The 22,500-nt window shown below is 34.4% G+C and overlaps 1 protein-coding gene across 1 annotated transcript in view; it reads right to left on the bottom strand.

Moving 5' to 3' along the window:
* Positions 1–18,648: 18,648 nt before the first annotated feature.
* Positions 18,649–22,500, bottom strand: part of LOC115228842 — a gene marked incomplete at its 3' end in the record, with an annotated part of 23,206 nt that continues 19,354 nt past the window's right edge. Inside the window, exon 3 of the mRNA XM_029799313.1 lies at positions 18,649–18,720. Coding sequence (XP_029655173.1) covers positions 18,649–18,720 — 72 coding nt within the window. The remainder of the gene's footprint in view (positions 18,721–22,500) is intronic.

A 22,500-nucleotide genomic window follows, 5' to 3' on the forward strand; every position in this document is an offset into this window, starting at 1 on the left:
TTATCAAACCGATATTTTCCAAACTCAAAACTCATATTCGGCTGCACAATATCACATTTCGCATTTTACATTTGGTTCATTGCTTCATTTCTTTGAATGATACATTTTCAGAGATTGGCAGTGATATAAGTGATCTGCAATGCATGTAGGAGAGCAGATAATTCCGTTAAGAACGTTGAGGACTTCCAACATGTTGGCTTTAACATCGTTGGCGTTTCAATGATGGAACATTCAAACCTTTTAGGAGATCAAATCGTCAAATCAATGAAAAGGGGAAATTTTGTGTTATATATATACCTACACATACACACACGCACACACATGCACGCACAGAAACACACATATACATCATTTATTGAACACGATAATATAATACGATTTAGTACCAATTTCTTGCTTCGGAGTCGTGAGTCCAGGCAAGTTTTTTTTTTATTACAGGCCTCGTGTTTCGAAGCAAGAATATTTAACTTTATATAGTTTAATTCATGATACGTTTTCTCAATGGATGGAGTACCTTTATGTTGAACTTATCTTAACGGAATGGTGGACTCTAGGTATTTATATATGCGTGTGTGTGCGCGTATGGGAGAACATATATATATATATATATATATTCTTGTGTGTGTGTGCGTGCGTGCTAAAAGGAGGAAGTCATATAATGGAAGAGATGGATGACCGAGGGGTTAGGAGGAAATATATAGGGTGTAAATTTATTAGAAGTACCTGGAAAGGTGAACGTTGATCCAGATGAAAAGAATTCCTTAATCTCACTGAATTTAATTGGTCTTCATTTCCATAACACGGTCTGGAATGTTTCCCCACATAACCCGAATATTCCCAAACATTCCCTCAATTGACAAATCTGTCGTTTGTATGTATTCTGCAATTTCCCTACGCAAGTGATGTATATACTATCTTCAGCAACGCACGCGCTTGACCTTAACTATATCCTTCTATGATTGACCGCAGCCAACGTAGCAATTACACAAATATTACTAAGGAAGTAACGTCTACAAATCCACCAATAGCTACTTACGATATGGTTGTCAACATTGTTTATTTCGTTTATCAAAAGCAACAAATACTCGCAACAGTTATATAAAAAACTTGTAATTTAATGGTTGCCCATAAACCGTAATGAATGTATTTCAACATAGGTACGTATAATCTCAAAGATATTATATTTAAGAGGCTTTTACGATTAAATTGAAATGTCGAAAATGTGCTATCATATTTAATTCGGGCAGTCTCTTCTTATCTACATCTATTTCGTCTCGAATGTGACATTAAGTATCAAATGTTATTGTATTCAGCAAAGATTATATGCCGTTAGTACGTTGATATCTTCAATCAAAATAACTATATTTGATTATATGATATGGGGAAAATATTTTATTACAATCGTAGAGAAATTCAAGTTGCAATTTTTTGCAAATAAGATCGGCTCAGCATTACTTATATCATTTACGCGCGTTTTGTCTTATTTTAACGAGTTATAGTGTAGCTATTATAATAGAGGAACTATTTGGATACAGCTCTTAGTAAAGGTAACACAGATTTCGATTATCACATTGATATAGTCTCTCTCTATTGCCGAACATGTAATTTAGACCATGCATACACTAAGTGGGCCAACGGTGGATCATTTGATTCTTCGATCAATATGTTTATAAATAACAACTGCAGATTTCCGTCAAAGTTCACTCTCCCTCTATTACATGTATTTATATAATAAGCATCATATATTCACCCTCAAAAAAATTAATTTTCAATTTATTGGGGAATCTGAGAAGCATTTCCTGAATCGCTCACATAGTAAGCGGGGACAACCCAACCCCACCACACACAAAAAGCAGAAACTTCTATCAACGAAAAGCCATGGCTGATTGTTAGCAAATTTTTCTACCTTGTAAGGGTTATTTGCACAATATTTCTCCTGTTTTATCGGCAAAGTGCGTTTCAAAAAATATCATCTTATTTATTTGTGTCGTACAAAAAAATTTTCGATTGTTCCCATAAAAAAAACAACAATAAGTAATTGTTTGTTTACATTAATTCACACTTGGTTGATATATTTATAGATATAAAAATACGAACAGGCAAGAGGCTAGAACTGGGTATGGTCATTATAGAAAACAGGATGTAGTGATCAAAATTATGCAGACTTAAGCTCCGAAAACTTTGTTCAGAGGAAGTCCTGTGCTGTGAAGAATGCCTTTAAAAGAAACCCGGATCGATCTGATATAGAGGTGCTAATGGAGATAGACGCTGTAGGGTTTGATATAAATATATTCACAAGGAGTAGAAAAGTATTTGAATTAAGAGTGTAGAAGATAAGGAAATACGGAATTTCATGGCTCGATAGGAGGCAAATGGACATTGCCAATTTCGAATTCTCAGCTGAGCTTATTGTATTATTTTCATATGTCCGGTTACCCGTTACATACCTATGCAATTTATGATTATCAAGTAAGGAAATTACATATTTTCTTGTGCTCCATGTCAATGCATTTCTATCACGACTAATTATCAAGGTACATGCTAATACACACACACACACATACACACATAAACACGCACACTTACACACAAATACACAAATTTATATAAATATACATTTTATGTATCTATATGAATTTGCTTATATATATATATGCATACATATGTATTTATTTATATATATATATATGTGTATATAAAAGTGCTTATATACACGCTTTCATATATGTAGGTGTGTGTGTTTGTGTGAGGGAGATAGTGTACGCATACAATTTATTTTACGTGCTCTTAATTTTGTTAATTTGCTGTAGAGATGTCTCCAAATATATATATATATGTGTGTGTGTGTGTGTGTGTGTGTGTTTAGGTACGTATGCAAGTGCATAAGAACACCATCTTGCTGTATTTCAACAATTCGTAAAAACAAAAATAATGACTTACAGAACAAGAATTGTTGATATATATAAACCTTCTCTCCAGGAGAATAGACTTTTAATTAAAAAATGCATAATCTTAGGGTCAACTCCGTTATAAAACAATTCTGCTTTGACTGATATAATGTTTCAGCGTTAAGATGTTTGATCAGTTAGAAAAACTGAATGAAACCGCATTTAAGGTTTGAATGTAAGATATAAATAAGTAAATAGCATAAAAAAATAAATAGTATGGTGGGAATTGATTATTGGGCTCGACAGCTGAATCTCTATTCTCTGCAACGCTGCCGTGAGCGATACATTATTTGCATCATGTTGAAAATATTCCACAAATATTGCCCGAATGATATCGGTATTACGTTTAGAATTCACTCAAAGCTAGGCCCCCGTGCAATGCGTCCCATACAAAGGTCGAGATCACATCACATAAGAACATTGTGACACAATTTCTTCTCTGCAAATGGTCCTGTGTTTTTCAATATTATTCCAAAAGAAATTAAAATAGAAAAAGACCTCACAACTTTCAAACGTTACCAAGACAATTTACTCCAGGAAATACCGGACAAACGACCTACACATGGATACGTCTCAACCAAAAACAACTCTCTTCTTGAGTGATCTTTAGTATCCAAAAATAATTAACTAAAATACTTTTCCAGGTGGTGCTATTGAGTTAGACATGGCCTGGGCCAACAATGGCAGAAACCAATCTAATTTATCAAAGTTATATGCTGGTGATGAACACTTTGTCCTTTTCCATAGGTTTATGAACTTTGAAGTGTACTTAATACCAACTGGAGCGACTGATAATTAAATGGCTGCCAACAAAATGTTAACATCAGAGTTAAAAGATATTACTTTGAAATCATAGACTAAAGACTGTGAAAAGAGTGGTTATTGTCAACTTAGTGACTGATACATATTTAACTAAAATATACTTCAAAGCAACAATAAAATGAAAAAGAAAACTAATTTACTTTTCTTACTGGTTCCAATGTTGGAATCAGTGGAATATATTTGAAATTATTTGAATTCAAATGTAAATGCACCAAATCGGAAATCGTTTACACATACAACTACACACACACAAACACACACACAGAAGAAAGCACACAAACACGCGCGCACGGCACTTACACACATATATGCGTGTGTAAGTAAATATAAGTAAATCTATGTGTGTATATATATATATACATATATATATACATATACGTAGCTATATATCTGTACACACACACACACATTTATATATATATATATATATATATATATATATATATATATATATATATATATATATATATACATATATATATACATATACGTACCTATATATCTGTACACACACACACACATTTATATATATATATATATATATATATATATATATATACAAGTATATATATATATGTGTGTGCATATATATGTATATGTAAATGTATAATATATATATATATATATGGGTAAGTGTATATATATATAATATATATATATATATATATATATATGCATGGCACATATATACACACATACAGGTAAACGGATAAACATGTGTTTACACATTGAAACATTTCTCTCTAATCTCTAATTCATTGCCACGTGTACGTATGTGAATGTTTATCGATGGAAGAATGTATATATGCGTGCATCTGTGTGTGGGCATGTGTTTGTCTATGTATGTATGCATGTATAGGTATATATATATATATATATATATATATATATATAATATATATATATATATATATGTATATATGTATGTATATATGCTTATATATATATAGATGCATCTATATATGTATATACGTATATAAATATATATATAATTTCATTTATATATGTATATACGTACATATATGCACATCTCTCTCTTTCTCTCTCTCTCTTTCTCTCTCTCTCTCTCTATATATATATATATATATATATATGTATATACTCGTACATAATTATGAATATTCATACATACATCTAAATATATACATATATACGTACACACCCACACAATTTCACATATACATATATATGTATACGCATTTATATATTTCTATTCATCTTCATATATGCAGACCTAGTGAGATAGACATGTACGATGGTTGGTAGGTAGTTAGCCAGAGAGAAAGTCAGAGTGATAGGTAAAGAGGAATATATAATTTTCACTGTTTTAATATTATTATGCTCATATACTTTTCTAAATAAAAATATCTACAAAATATATAGGCATATGAACATAAATATATAACAACTTGAACACAAAACACCGAAACAACATAGAAAATAAGAGATGACCATATTCAGAAGGAGAAGAATAGAATTTAGATGAATGCCATCACGCTTATCAACAGTACGCAAATAGAAATATCTTGAATTTATATTCAAAGAATCATTCGTATTTGAATGAGATCAGACTTTAGCGAGAGAAAAAGAAAGACAACGTCAGTGTGATATTGAAATTACAGAGAGACTTAGTGAATGATTATGTTTGTTTAAAGAGGAGGGTAGCTATTTCTGTTCGTGTGCGTGAGTGATGGTGTTGGCGTTCGCTGTTGTTATTTAAAAGACAAGATATAGAACAAGAGTGATAGAAGAAAGAGATGCGTTCGGAACTTTTGACGAAATAATATAGAGAAACAGAGAAAAAACAAAACAAAGAAAGAGAAAAAGAGAGATTGTAAAACAGTGATAAAATTGTAATCTCTGATAGTACTGATACATTAGATATTGGCAGCGATACACACACACACACATATATATATACATATATACATACACACACACATATATATATGTATAAATATATGTATACATATATACATATATTTATATATATATATATATTATATATATATATATATTATATATATAATATATATATATATACATATATAAATATATATATAGGCATACACACACATACAGCTAACAACGAAATAAAATGTAGACTAGAGGAAACAATTATTTTCAAAACCCTTTGCACACACACACACACCCCCGCAGATAAAAATACACACTCCCACACAGGTACACGCGCGCATTGATATATATATATATATGTATCTAACTTTGTATGTAAAGCTAATATCGCAAGATAAAAAGAACAAAACCTGAAATAGTTTGAAAGGTGCCTTTGTACAGTTTCTGTTGGCCCTTTCAGGTCCAAATATATTACAACAGAGCTAAAGGACTGTAATATATGAGTTCAAGATTTCTTTATTTAATTTGTAATTTCTGACATTACGTTATCTACCTTTTGTACTTCGCTGTAATGTATTATCGGCCGCAATCAATAACAGCATTGCTATGAGATTCTCACAGTCATACATTCCGTGTGTACAATCGATGTGTGTTGATAGCTGGTTATGGCTTGCTACGCCTTATCGCTTTGCCATTTTCCCCTTACAATGATGTCTTTTTTTCCCCCTTAATAATGTTTGGAATATTTCTATTCAATGAATTAGTGTACACAGACACGTGCACACATCTATTTCAGTCTCTCTCTTTCTCTTTCTCTCTCTCTCTCTCTCTCTCTCTCTCTTTATCTGTCTCTCTCGCTATCTATCTGTCTATATCTTTATCTGTTTCCCTCCCTTTCACTCGCTCTCTCTCTCTCTCGCTGAATATATATATATATATATATATATATATATATATATATATATACATATGCATACATATAGAAACTCAGACACATAGATACCAATGCACACACACGCACGTACGCACTCATACACACACACCTATATACCTGTATGCACACGCACACACGCACAGAAATACAAACACACATATATATTATAGATATGTATATATATACACGCATACACACACACTTCTAGTTTGCAGAATATTTTGGGCGTTAAACAGTGGCAATTCTTTGGTATTGCCTCCGACTATGTCACTGATAATATATAACCTCACTATATACTTTAAATATTGATACCAAAATTTGGCAAAGTTTCTCGAAACGTTCATGGAAAATACGTTTGACTCGCTTTCACACTATGGCAACAAGAATTCCATTAATGCATTAATTATGTTATCGCTGTTGTGTTTCAAGTTATTACACTCCTGTTTTTACTAGTTACATGGAATTTTTGAGATTGACACGACAAAGATTACAGAATCAGTCGAATTGCTAAGTAATAGGGAAGAAAAATATACTTTTCTAATCTAGTCACAAGGCCCGAAATTTTTAGGCAGTGGACCAATCGATTCGATCGACCACAGTATGAAACAGGTTCTTAAATTATCGACCCCGAAATATAAAAGGCAAAGTCAACCTTGGCGGAATTTGAACTCAGAATGTAAATACCTATTTCTTTACTACCCACAAAGGGCTAAACACACAGGGGACAAACAAGGAAAGAAAAACGGATTATGTCGATTTTATCGACCCAAGTGCATAACTGGTACTTATTTAATCGGCGCCGAAAGGATGAAAGGCAAAGTGAACCTCAGCGGAATTTGAACTCAGAACGTAGCGGCAGACGAAATACCGCTAAGCATTTCGCCCGGCGTGCTAACCATTCTGCCAGCTCACCGCTGTGGGAAGAAAAATATTAACATTAGTACCTCTACGCTTGTTTAAACTAGTTCTGAAAGTGCAGAATTCTAAAAGAAATACCTCAATGCGCAACATTTACTGTAAAATACCGTGTTTATTGTTGTAGGCTTGAATTAAACGACATTGGCAAAATCTCCATCTTTCAGGCGAAAGTGAACTGGATAATTTTAATGCGCTTATCAATGAATGTGCGCGAATTCACGATACAAATAAGCGCCTTTCTATTATCGGCTTGAGGCCAGGAATTTTAGGTGTAATTCGAGTACATGGACTCGAGTGGGAAACTGATACTGATTCTATTGACTCTCAAAATGATTCGACCTCGGCTTAATTTCAAATGAGAATAAATAGACAGGCGGAATGCCAGTAAGCATTCTACAAAATATTCTGCAAGATCACCGACTTACATGCTAGAATTAATGTTAATAATCGTAGTTTCTCAGCATTTGTTTACGTATCATTACTACATAACAGCAACATCGTTTAGTTACGAACAATTAGTGATTCAAACGTAAGCAATGATATGGAGCTGCAATTTCTAAAACTTTAGTCATCATACCTGGAAGCCTAAAGTGATAATTGAAGCATTGAAACATTTTATGTGTCTGAAAGTTTAGCCAGACAGAAATCGACGTCAAAATGTGTCCCCAGATTGGGAAACAAATATATATATATATATATATATATATATATATACAGAGAGAGAGAGAGATAGACAGATAGAAAGAGAGAGATAGACAGATAGAAAGAGAGAGAGAGAGAGATAGACAGATAGAAAGAGAGAGAGATATCACCTTGATCACCTTGACCGACCAGTCCGTCAGGTGTCCATTTGACACTGCTGGTCACAGCATGCTGTCTACTCCTGTCTGGTTCGCGCCTTTCTCATCCACGTCATCCCAATCGTCCTCCTGAAATCGTAACTCCACCGTCGTAGAGGCCTTCCGGATGGTCGTTTCCGCTCGCGCGGGTACCACTAGACAACTGCGCGGGTCCACCGATTATCGGTGTGCCGAGCGACGTGTCCAGCCCTTCTAAACTTGCTGCGTATATACTCTGCTATGACATCACTCACGCAGGACTTCTTTCTGATGATCTCGCTACTGATGTGCTCTCTCAACGGGATTCCAAGCATTGACCTTTCCATGGCTCTTTGAGCCGTTACCAGTCTCTGCTCTTCTCTCTTTGTTGTAGCCCTGTTTCTCTACCACATAACATTTCAGGTAGAACTGTACTGTTGATGAGGTTGGCGCGGGTGGTCCTGTCCAACCTTCCCTTGAGCACATCCTTATGCTATTAAACGCCTTCCATCCGGCCCTTACTCTCCGTGAGATCTCAGTTTCTATATCTCGGCACATATTCACTTCCTGTCCCAGGTAGACATATTCCTTTACCTCCTCTACTTCATCACTGCCGATCATCATCCGACCTGTTAGTACGTTGTCTGACCGCATGAACTCCGTTTTCATGCGGTTCATCGTGAGCCCTACTGCAGAGTTTTAATGTCGAGCTCCGTCAGCATGGTCTGAAGCTGATCCGTGGTTTCAGCGATGAGTACTATGTCGTCAGCGAAACGGAGGTGGGGAAGCCGCCATTGATGTTGACACCACCTTGCCAGTCGATGCCTCTGATGATCTGTTCGAGACATTCGGTGAAAAGTTTTGGGGTGATCGTATCTCCTTGCTTCACTCCCTTCTCGACCGGCACTCGTACAGGTGATGCCAGTAGAGCTGTGTCGGTGGTGCATCCAGAATCTGCCTCCTTGAGCAGTTGCACATATTACGCCTCGACTCCTTGCCTCAGCAGCGATTTGAGCACTGTGTTGGATTCGACGCTATCGAAGGCCTTCTCATAGTCTAAAAACGCAACGCAAAGAGTCAGCTTGTACTCATTCGCTCGCTCTAGCAGTTGTGTCAGAGTAAATATATGATCCATCGTGCTGTAGTTCTTCCGGAAGCTTGTTCCATCGGTTGTTGTTCGTTGAGATGTATATATATATATATATATGTATATATACAGTACGTAAAACACTAGATAATGTTGAATGGAATGGATAACGTGCAAGACCCAGGTGCTTTAATAGCAATCTGATTTACGGTGTCTGAGAATAACATGCGAAAATTTCGATAGAGTAAGACATCTCCGGGAAGATAATGTTAAACCTACGTTCCTTACGTCCAGTGGATAGGTTCTTATTTATTCCTGTAATCGTAGGTTCACTTGGATACGTATGTTTATATTGCGATATTTGGGACAGTTGCTGATTATACAAATATCAGTGTCCACACTGATATGGTACAATCGACACCGTGTTCATTTAATCTAATGTTATTTTTAATGATATCGTTGAGTAGAGATATGATGCGTTAAAATGCATGTTTACTGCTCAGTAAACAACAGAGTAGTTGTCTTGGAGACATGAGGTTGGCGTCATTCTCTGTCCGAATGATCTTATTCCCAGGCCTCTAACAAAGGTTCAGGCAGTCTCACAGTTTATGTGGTGATGCTTGTTGTTAGTATTTTTATAGCTTAGAAGTGGGGTTTTTTCCCCAATTTCCACTGAATAATCCCAAATTTTGGTACCTGTTCTGAACTGCGGGTGTTTTGCAGCAGATTGGTTATATAAATCTCTGATTTACTTCCTCTCCGATATCTGCTGAAATATTTTACCAATCAACTTTTCCACAAAACATGTTGCAATATACTCGTCTATTCAGTAATTTGAATAAGTATTTGCAACATTTCTCACTGTTGTGACAAGAAGTGGACAGGCAAATGTCAGCACGAGTATTTGATTCGTTTACAAACTTTTCTCGTATGACAACCAAATATGCACATTGTTGTAGCCCTGTTTCTCTACCACATAACATTTCAGGTAGAACTGTACTGTTGATGAGGTTGGCGCGGGTGGTCCTGTCCAACCTTCCCTTGAGCACATCCTTATGCTATTAAACGCCTTCCATCCGGCCCTTACTCTCCGTGAGATCTCAGTTTCTATATCTCGGCACATATTCACTTCCTGTCCCAGGTAGACATATTCCTTTACCTCCTCTACTTCATCACTGCCGATCATCATCCGACCTGTTAGTACGTTGTCTGACCGCATGAACTCCGTTTTCATGCGGTTCATCGTGAGCCCTACTGCAGAGCTTTTGATGTCGAGCTCCGTCAGCATGGTCTGAAGCTGATCCGTGGTTTCAGCGATGAGTACTATGTCGTCAGCGAAACGGAGGTGGGGAAGCCACCATTGATGTTAACACCACCTTGCCTGTCGATGCCTCTGATGATCTGTTCGAGACATTCGGTGAAAAGTTTTGGAGTGATCTAGTGAAGTGATTGAAATCATTCAGACTCTCGATTTTCCTGACGGTCATTACAAAAAAATACAGGAAACTCATCGACGAAAGTGTGTGGTTGAGTTTTTTCATTTCCTTAATAGGGCGGGTAAAGTTATCACTGCTAAACAAATATTTCTATAGATTGACAACTTGAAATAATCTTGCTGATCTCTGGTATGCCAGTTTACAATTTTGTATGTATGTATGTATGTCATTATTCACTTTATTTCAAGATTTCTTGCCAATAGAGAAAGAACCGTTTTCTAACCCGGATCCAAGGCTCCTTCAGTGGAATTTCAACATCAACAACAGGGTATTTTTGTTTGTATGTATTTGCAGAGATTTATGTTTTATGTATGTATACTCATGCATATAGTTGCATATCTAGACATGATCATATATATTTAAATGATAAACTCATGGAAAGTTTTATGAAATTTTACAGTTCCAGTGACGGATTGGGTCTGTTGTCATCGAACTAGTTTTCTCCTTTCTGGTTTTGAGAAGCCTAATTTCTCAAGATTGGTATTTAGACAGTGTGTTACATATCCCGGGCCCCCAATAATAACAGGTATAAACATGAGCTTGTAATCTGGATAAAGTGACTGCAGATTTCTCAATTGTTCAGCATATGTGTTGTGTGAATGTATGTATACTATGATGGGTTTCCCAAATTACACACACACAGACACATATATGTATATATGTGCATGTATATGAATCTATGTATGTGTGGGGGTAGGGACCAAATATAGGTACACCGGTAATTGTGTTAAAATTTGTGTATATTTTATGGTCTTTGTATAATGGCTTGGATTAATCTTTCAAAACAGAAATGTTGACTTTAAGAATGCACACGTGAATATATACATACATATATGCACATATGTGCATTTAAGCAGACGCATAATTTCACACACTTAAGCATTCATATATATACACAAAGACAAATCTAACGAATGCTCCAAGTTATTGGGATCAATGCAAACGTGAAATGATATTTGAGATTTGCAAGATATTCGACCTGATGATCCAAAATACATTCCATAATGATTTCATATGAAATCCTGAGAACACTAAAACGTTTTGACATCAGGATTGTAGAAAATAATTTGCTATAGATACATGGCATAGCTGACGGAGTTTCAAATGTCTGGTATTTTGAATTCTGGATGTTTCTACATTTATTTAATTCAAAATATGTGAGTTAAAGTTTGGGACAAGGAAAACAACGTAATTCTGATTCGAAAGAATGAAGGATTCATATCATCATATATTATTCTGAGATTCTCTATTTGATTGAACTAGAATTTCATGTTTGTCCTCCACAGTCCAAGATGTAGGAGCATTATTCCATTGGTTCTATGAAGAATGCTTGATGAGAATATGTAGATGTGTTCGATATATTTTCTGAACATAAGACGTTACCGCTAGGACATATCGTTTTCAGCTTTTCTTTGTACTAATTTAAACAATGGCGTATTATGTACTGACGAAGGCGTGAACTTTAATTATATAGCGTTCTTCCCGAAAGAATTGTCATAAAATAATTATAATTTCCAATGCGCAGTTACAGTGTTTTATACAGTAAAAGAGATACTAGATCGTCATGGTCCCCATGGTAGAAGTTTTTGCTGACCCGCTTCGACCGCATGCATGTTGAATGAGGGTGACAATTAGGTGCGGAAATTTGGTGAGAAAAGAATTGAATATTATTGTCCTATTCTTGTTAGATGGTGAGCTGGCAGAATCGTTAACGCGCCGGGAGAAATCCTCCACGGGATGTCGTCTGCCGTTACGTTCTTAGTTCAAATTTCGTCGAGGTGGACTTTGCCTTTCATCATTTCGGAGTCGATTAAATAAGTACCAGTTTCGCACTGGGGTCGATATAATCGACTTAATCCGTTTGTTTGTCCTTGTTTGTCTTCTCTATGTTTAGTCCCTTGTGGGTATTAAAGAAATGGGTATGTCGTCTGCCGCTACGTTCTGAGTTCAAATTCCACCAGGGTTGACTTTGCCTTTCATCCTTTCGGAGTCAATTAATTAAGTACCAGTTACGCACTGAGGTGGATGTAATCGGCAAGCCTCTTTACCACCTAAAATTTCATGGCGTTGTGGATAGAGTAGGAATAATTATTATTCTATACTCGTAACAAACGAAAAGTCTGTTGCTAGCCATGAAAAAGAAATATAAAACTTTCTCAGAAGTGGTAGTTTTTCACAATCAAATATTATGCAACCGGATTTCATATATGGAAGTCTACCAAATTCCCACGAGTACGCCATTCGCTAGTTTAACCATGGGTTCACTAGCTCCCCCGGTACTATTCTAGACGTAGTTAAGTCTAGCTAGTGCTATTACCGTTAGTTGTAGAGAGACATTTTTTTACTCTTTTTGATTTTCTATCAATTGTTTTTCTTCCATCGTAATTCAAAATTTTATTGAACATTAATATTTGTGGAGTGTTTTTTTCCTTCTAATTTTGAAATTTTGTTGATATTTTATATTTATTTACTCTTTTTGAAACTAAAATTATTCGCATAAAATTGTCTGATAAAGATTATTTTTTTCCCCTTGCAGAGATTTTGTATTCTCTATTCTGTTTCCATTTTTATATATTTTATATGAAAAGATATTTTATTTAACTGTTATTTTTGTTTTCGATAATTTTAAGTTTTATAGCGTAGCATATTTTATTTTCACCTTGCCATATGAAGGGTGATTTTAGCACAATATCATCTTACCAACATTCCTGTAAAATGACAAACTTTGTAATTCAATCCACGCAGAGAACAAAAAACACAAAAATTGTTGGACTTTTGTACAGTTGTTTGAGCTAAATTTTAAATGCATTTTGCGTCATATTTTTTCCAACTTCTTTAATGAAATAGTTGATTTGTAACTAAATCTCTTACTATTGCAATTTAACTGAATCAACGCTTCTCAAAAAACACTCCAAATATAACACCAAATGATTTCAAGAATATTAAAGCTGATATTGTACTCGGCTATGAGTTAGAACGTTGCTGTTTCATGTTCTGTTAATTGCAGTCTCTGATCTGAAATGTAAAATTTACGAAGGATGTACATATCTCAAAATATAACAACAACATTTTCATACCATGTCTTTCAATGTTACTGATAACTATCTGTTAAAATTATTCATCATTACTAATATGTAGGTACAACTGCAAATATACAGACACATATATATTAATACCCTGACACACCCACACGTACATAAACGTGCATATAAACATGCGTGTATATATATATATATATATATATATATATATATATATATATATATATACATAAATAATTGTAAATGTATTTCCCATAAACGACACTGGAGACTCATTTACTTCGTAATCAGTGAAAGTATGTTTGATAAATGCTTTCATTAGTGCATAATTAATTAAATGGTTTCGTTTTCGAAATTAGTAATTCGTTTTAATGTTATTATATTTGTGTACTTTCTTTTAATTCTGATCTATGCCTCCCTTAATGTGTCAAAATTTATGGAAACGGGTCAATAGGTGTTAAGTTCAGAACACGTCTACCGCACTCAATCTGCTACTTATCTAGATATCATGGGCACTGATAACTTTTCAAAACCTGACAAAGGTCATTAGTAAAGAGCCAGTTACATAATGAGATATTTAATTTTCTATGACAACAGGAGCAGCTTATAGCCAGCTCATCTAAAGATATTTTCTCAGAGATTCTATGACCTCATTTCAGACGAAATAATGTTCCGTTTCGTGAGTTGACCAATTGAATCCTTCGTTGTATGGAACTACGAAAGTTTAAATAGCATGAATAATCCATCATTCAAAATAACAAATATTCAAACTGAGAGAAAATGCTAAGAAATATATAGAAATATGTGTATATGTATATATGTGTGAGTAAGTGCATCCGCATATATGTATATATAAAACAGAAACAAATATGGTGGTTCGTTAGACTAGAGCGAGAGGAAAATAGTGGACACTGGGAGAAACATTTTTTGAAAGGAAAAAAGGGAGAAGAGAGGGGAAAACATGCCTGTGCTTTTAAACGTCCGCGCAGTGAAATAAAGATGGTCAAGTGAGAAAAAGAAAGATGGATGATCAGCACGTGTGATAAACGAGAGAGAGAGAGAGAGAGAAAGAAAGAAGAGGAGAAAGAGGGGAGAGAGAGACAGATAGAAAATGGTGAGGGAGGAATGGATAGAAGAAGGGAATTAGAGAAAGATGAAGAAAACAGTATAGAGCAGAGATTCGCATCAAATAATGAAGATAAACTAACATGGAAATGAATGCGTCGCACTCAATTAAATAATAATAAATAATATAGTATAAATATATGGAGATGCACTTGCATAGCGAGTAACTTGATCTGAGATTGTGTGCTGGAACGAAAACAATTGCAGCGTGGAAGGTGTTTATAAGCCATTTAAGAAACTCACAAAAAATATTAGATTCACTTGTAGGGTCTAATCCAAGCTTTCCAATTTTCAACAGTTAGGTCCTTGTAACTTACATTAAGCGTGTAACATACATTAAATATATACGTAAATACATACATGCATACATACCTACATACACACGTACATACATACATACAGGTTGCTAGACCACATACCGAATGTATTAGAAATAGCCCCCAGAGGACTGTTATTTCTTTTACTACAAAAATATGTCCCACAGACATCTGTATTTGTAACTCACTATGGCAAAAAAACGAAGAAAAAACAACGAAATCAAACAATGTCCGGTCAATTATGGACGCACGTTTCTGGATTAAAATCAGAGATTCATTTCCTTTTTCAACATAATATTCCGATAAATAAATCTGAAAATGCTAGAAAAAGAAAGTAGAAAATGCTAGAAAATGTAGTAAAAGAAAAAAACAGTCTTCTGGCTGCTATTTCTAATACTTTTGGTATGTGGTCTAGCAACCTGTTGCTGTTGCTAGACCCTCATTGTTATAATTATATATAATTTTACCGAATATGGTCCTTTTTCATACCGAAAAACTACTTGGTGAAATTTGTTGATTTTATTAAATTAATTATATTTCACCCTTTATCTGTATTGATTATTTAATTCCCCTAAGACGGAACTACGAATTCATTTTCGGCAGTATTATTTGTGACTCACGTGGGAGAAATTCTGGAGGGAGATACGAATTCACTTGTCTATATAAATGTGAATATGCTGGTCAGCTTCTATATGTCCGATGTCGCTTGTTCGGAATATGGTGATAAGATTTTTCTAGCATTTTCAGATTTAGTTATCGGAATATTATGTTGAAAAAGGAAATGAATCTCTGATTTTAATCCAGAAACGTATGCGTCCATTATTGACCGGAGACTGTTTGATTTCGTTGTTTTTCTTCGTTTTTTTTTTGCCATAGTGAGTTACAAATACTGTTGTTTGTGGGACGTATTTTTGTAGTAAAAGAAATAACAGTCGTCTGGCTGCTATTTCTAATACTTTCGGTATGTGGTCTAGTAACCTGTATGTATGTATGTACGTGTGTATGTAGGTATCTATGCATGTATGTATTTACGTATATATAATTATATATGTATATATATATATATATATAATTCGTCATAGTCATGAGCAAGACGCTACAGCAGAAAAGGTTATTACTACGGTCCTTATTGCTGTTATTACTTTATTTTATTCCATCTAAATGATTACCATCGTCCACAATATTTTCATCGTTATAGTTATTACTGCTGTAACAGCCATGGACACTGTAAGAAACCAAACAAACCAACGACAGCCACTACTATTACTACTACTACTACTACTACTGCTACTGCTACTACTACTACTACTACTACTACCACTACAATTACTACTAATACTACTGCTGCTGCTGCTTCTACTACTACTACTATTACTACTACTACTATTACTATAACTACTTCTACCTCTACTACTACTATTACTAATACTACTGATGCTGCTGCTGTTGCTGCTACTACTACTACTACTATTACTATAACTATTACTACCTCTACTACTACTATTACTAATACTACTACTGCTGCTACTGCTGTTGCTGCTACTACTACTACTACTACTACTACTACTACTACTACTACTACTACTAGTTGCGTAATATATAATTGTTAAAGCAATCAAAATCGGAAAATTAATATCAAGTATTTTGCTATGATTCCTAACATGAAAACATGGTTTTATAAAAACTAAGTGATGGATTTCCTTGTAACAATTTTTTAATGAAATTATGCTGCCTGGCTTATCTGAAAGATGGAAATAATTCCATCGAACAACAAAATACACTTTACTCAGCGCGTAACTGCGTTACGGTCAATAAACACGGGCAATTTGATCACAGTCTTCTGAACAGAGATCACAGATTAATGTCTGGTGAATTTTTGCTAAGTGACTAATTAATTTCTTGTTATAGTGTCTCCCATAATTAAAGAAATAAAATTGACTGATGTAGCATACATTATACGATCCCTATGTACGATACTACTACAACATAGGTGGGTACGCAAGCACGCAGACACACACACGTATACACACACGCGCAACCACGCACAAATGTATATATATATATACATATATAGCGTGAAACGGGGTTACTGTGAACAGTTTCAAACTTCTTATTGCAATAATTTCATAACTTTTTTTAATCTTAAGTAAATTTGACGATATTACGGGAAATAAATTGGTAAAGTGATATATGAAATAAAAATAAGCTGCAGTCAATATTTGACTACATTTTTTATATAATTGTTGCTATTCAGAGTAATCCCTAATCAGGGGTTGTTTGAACAGAAATGATTTTTGCTTATGTTCAAAAGTTGAATATGTTATTTGGTGGGATATGTTTTCCATCAATAGCAAGAGTCGCTTTTAAATGCTGGAAATATGATGATATTTCTGTAGCAGTTAAATATGCTGCGGATCTTTTGATATTTAAGTACAGGTATGATGCTAAGTGGAATGTCTGACAATTTAAAAATGAATTACACCATTCACCTGAAGGAAAATTGCTTTAAAATTCCGTTACTCTGCGACCCTCCTGAGCTGTGATATAATGAGGGAACAAAATATTATATTTATTTATCCCGGCATTCAAGTGACTCAATTTCACGGTGTGTATATATATATATATATATATATATATATATATATATATATATATATATATATATATATATATATTCATATATATATATATATGTATTTGGTCCCATCTGGTCCCATCTGCAAAGGTCAGAGAAACCCTGTCGCGAACATGTGATGCATGTATCTAATTTACCCTCTACAGAAGTATTGTGATGGTGGGTGTATAGAGGAAGACGGAGGAGGAGGATGAGAAAGAGGAGGGTAAAAGAAGAAGGAGTTGGGGGAAGAGGGAGGAACATAGGAGCAGAAGGAGGAGGAAGAGGAGGATGGGAAAAGGACCAGAATAGGAAGAAGAAGGAAGAGTAGGAGGGAAGAAGGAGAAGATGAAGGAGAAGAAGATGGAGAAGATGGAGAAGAAGAAAAAGAAGAAAAAGAAGAAGGAGAGGAAGAAGAGGAAGAAGAAAAAGAAGAAAAGGAAGAAAAAGAATGAGGAGAAGAAGAAGAAGAAGAAGAAGAAGAAGAAGAAGAAGAAGAAAAAGAAGAAGGAGAGGAAGAAGAGGAAGAAGAAAAAGAAGAAAAGGAAGAAAAAGAATGAGGAGAAGAAGAAGAAGAAGAAGAAGAAGAAGAAGAAGAAGAAGAAAAACAACAACAACAACAACAACAACAACAACAACAAAAGAAAGACACTAAAGAGGTGAGTAATTACAACACTGCTACATCTATTTGCTGTCATATTTCGAGAAGTGTCCACAATAAAACCGGCAATAAAACGGAGAGTCTAAAACAATAAAAAGCGAAGAGAATGAACAGAGAAATGAATCTTCGCTCTATAGAAACGGTGTAAAAATCAATGAAGCAAATATAATTACGGAATTATCATTTATGCTAAGAAATAATCGCTCTATATTTTCAGATATAACTATATTTTCAGCAAGCATGAAAAAAAAAGTACATAATAATAATAATAATAATTATAATAATAATGATGATGATAATAATAATAATGATAATAATAATAATAATAATAATAATAATAATAATAATAATAATAATAATAATAATGATGATGATAGTAATAATAATAATAATAATAATAATAATAATAATAATAATATAATAATAATAATAAAATAATAATAATAATAATAATAAAAATAACAATAGTAATAATAATAATAATAATGATAATGATGATGATGATGATGAAAAATTAAATAGTAATTTTCTTTCTATGACAAATAAATTGGCAAAAAATAGATTAATGAAACAGGATAGAAAGATAACGGCGGTGATTTTGATAGTGAATGTTGATGATTATCATAAAGGAGAGGGGTGTGGATGTTACTGATAATGATAATAGAGATGAGGACAACGATGCTGATGATGAAGATAATGATGATGATGATGATGCTAATGATAATGATGATGGTGTTGATGGTATTCTATGCTAAGGCGGCGAGCTGGCAGAAACGTTATCACGCTGGGCGAAATGCTTAGCAGTATTTCGCCTGCCGTTACGTTCTGAGATCAAATTCCGCTGAGGTCGACTTTGCCTTTCATATTTTCGGGGTCGATTAAATAAGTACCAGTTATGTACTGGGGTCGATGTAATCGACTTAATTCGTGTGTCTGTCCTTGTTTGTCATCTCTGTGTTTAGCCCCTTGTGGGTAGTAAAGAAATAGGTATTTTATGTTGGTGTAGCAATGTCTACGAGGACTACACTGACGACGTTGTGATGAATCCCGTCTCCCTTCCGATATGAACCGACTAATATTTTATCAGGTGTTCGCTTATCACGATGCACGTTTGTGTTTTTTTGTTTCCGTGTAACATGGACTGAGATGAACAGGAATGCATGTTTCTTAGTAGCTTCATTTTGTTCCCCAAATATGAAAAGGCACGTATCGTGTCCGAATAATTATATACAACGGTCAACGCACTTAACTTTCCTTATATATACAGAAATATATAAAATGCGCTGAGTTTCTAATATAACAGGACATTTAATAAGGGAACATATTCGGAATTATATGCAAATTTGCTCTATCAAATAAATATTTGCTGTAGTCCATCTTTTACACGAAGCCAATATATGCGCGTGTTAGCACTTCCAAGCATTTAAGATAAGAATCCTTGAGAAACACTGCTTGGCTCTGCAACAGAACATATATTTTATCAATAAATATTTAGGGCACGAGTGGAGAAAACTTTGACAGAAAGAATGCATGATATTCAATACTTCAAATCGGTGATCGTTCATCCTAACCGGTGATCGTTCAACAGATATCTTTATATACTGCGGGGAACTTACCCAGGAAGACTGGACCAAAGTATGCTGGCGCACGCAAAGCCAGCATATATTTGTTCTTAGCAACACGAAAAGCTCCTGGTTGATCTAAATTGATCATGTTCCCCCCTGTGTCAGATTCCCAACCCATCATGTCTATGGTGTATCGACTGAGATGAAAATTGTTACGGATCGTCATCTTTCGAATGGGGCATATTTTCATATCTCAGCATCGGCGAAACTCGCAAACAAATCTTCTAGCACTTTCGCCAAGAGCTATAAATATGCATTTAAATGTAACAGACCGAAAAATTATCATTATGACCACCACAGATTGCATCCTTTCCCGCTTCTCGACTCAGAGCACTAATAATGCTGCCCTCCTGCTGCTAGTTACGGTAAACATCTTCTAAGCGACATGTAAAAGCAAACAAGGTTTGTAGTTTAGTCACCCTATACGTACCGTGAGTAATCCGTTCAGTTTCCATTTACAGGATTTCTTGGTTGGCCGTACAGATCACAAGTTTGCCGTAAGTATAGACGAGGATCTTAAATTATTGCCAACTTAGCATAACACTAGTTATAAATTACTTTATATAGATACGATCTGTATAATCCGAAGCAGCTATTTTCATGTCTATATTCCCATTTTTGCATAATCCTGTCCGTACCTATCAATAGGTGGTTGTGCCTGATTAGGCTTGTGAGATTTTTAAGACTCGCATCCTCGCACAGTGCTAGCGAACATCACAGATATTATTCGAAGCATCCACTCCTACTAAGATAACATGGAGAAAAGAAGATCGTTGACTGGAAACTTATTTCTTCTATTTAAACAACCTATTACGACTACAGACATATTGAAGAGAAATATGCAAATGAGAAGTAGTTCCCTCGGATGTATTTTATTCCATCGGGGTTTTAATGGCGTTTTATAAGTTTTGTGATGTTTGGAAAGCTATCAGACTTGCTATAATCAAATTGATATTCATGACATCTGTACATTGACATATTTGTTCCGTTAATCTTCGGTTGTTCGTGTTCATGACAACGAAGATTTTAATGTTTCTTCCCTGTCCCTTGTCACTTCCGAACATACGATTCGTTGCTGTTTATACTGCGGGTTTTCTCGCTCTTTATTTTTCTCTTGTTTGTTTACATGTTGCCTTTTGCCTCAGTTCACGGTACCTTGACCACAAAACATATGAGATGTCCAAGATGAGAGCGGCATTTCTTAGGAATAATTGTATGTTTGTTCTAATGTCATTGCGTGGAGGATTTCCGCTGCTCTTCTTGTTGGTGATGTGGTGGTAATCGAGGGTGCACTGTTTCTTAATTCTTCAAAACCTACGACTGAGAAGTGTTTCCGGCGGAAAGAGAAATGCTTTCTAGAAGTTACACTGAGTTTGTTTTTGAAAACAAAATTGAAACAGAAAACGTAACATGAAGTGCCGCGAATATTCGAATGTGCAACCTGCACGCGCATCTAAACTCACGCGTACGCACACACAAGCTTATACAAACGTGTATATATGCATGTAGCTGCGTTTAGTTAATTTCTAAATTGTGATATTTTAATTTTAAGCTACATAGTCCCAAAGAATTTGTACAAGATATTGAACACATAATTTACTTCTGGTATGCCCAGCCGAAAAGTACGTCGTATTTTACAAAGGTTATCAATAATAGTAATAACCGCAATGATACTAATGATAATAATAATAAAAATAATAATAATAATAATAATAATAATAATAATAATAATAATAATAATAATAATAATAATAATAATAATAATAATAATAATAATAATGATCATGATGATAATAATAATAATTAATAATAATAATAATAATAATAATAATAATAATAATAATAATAATAATAATAATGATCATGATGATGAACATGATAAGTCCATGTTTTGGAATCATCATTTTTCTTTGCAGAGCCAATGTGCTCATAATAAAGAAAATAGGACGTTGGTGTTCCTTTGAGTGTTCTTGTTTATATTTAGAATAACGGAATGTCCACGGTTGGTTGAATCAAAACTAAGCTACTCAGTTTAAGCTTTACATTTGTATTTCAGTTCATTGAAGTTTTATTTATTATTATTTTTCAGTTTAACTGCTACTCTGTATAGATGAAGCAGTACAAGCATAGAAATATTTATTGTAGATGGATGTTATTTATTAAATTCCAGAATGTGTTAATTCTGATGTTCGATAATTTGTCAGTTTCTCTAAGGTTCTGAATCAACAATATATATG

This window comes from Octopus sinensis, unplaced genomic scaffold, assembly GCF_006345805.1.
Source record: "Octopus sinensis unplaced genomic scaffold, ASM634580v1 Contig11067, whole genome shotgun sequence".
Classification (NCBI taxonomy): Eukaryota; Metazoa; Mollusca; class Cephalopoda; order Octopoda; family Octopodidae; genus Octopus; species Octopus sinensis.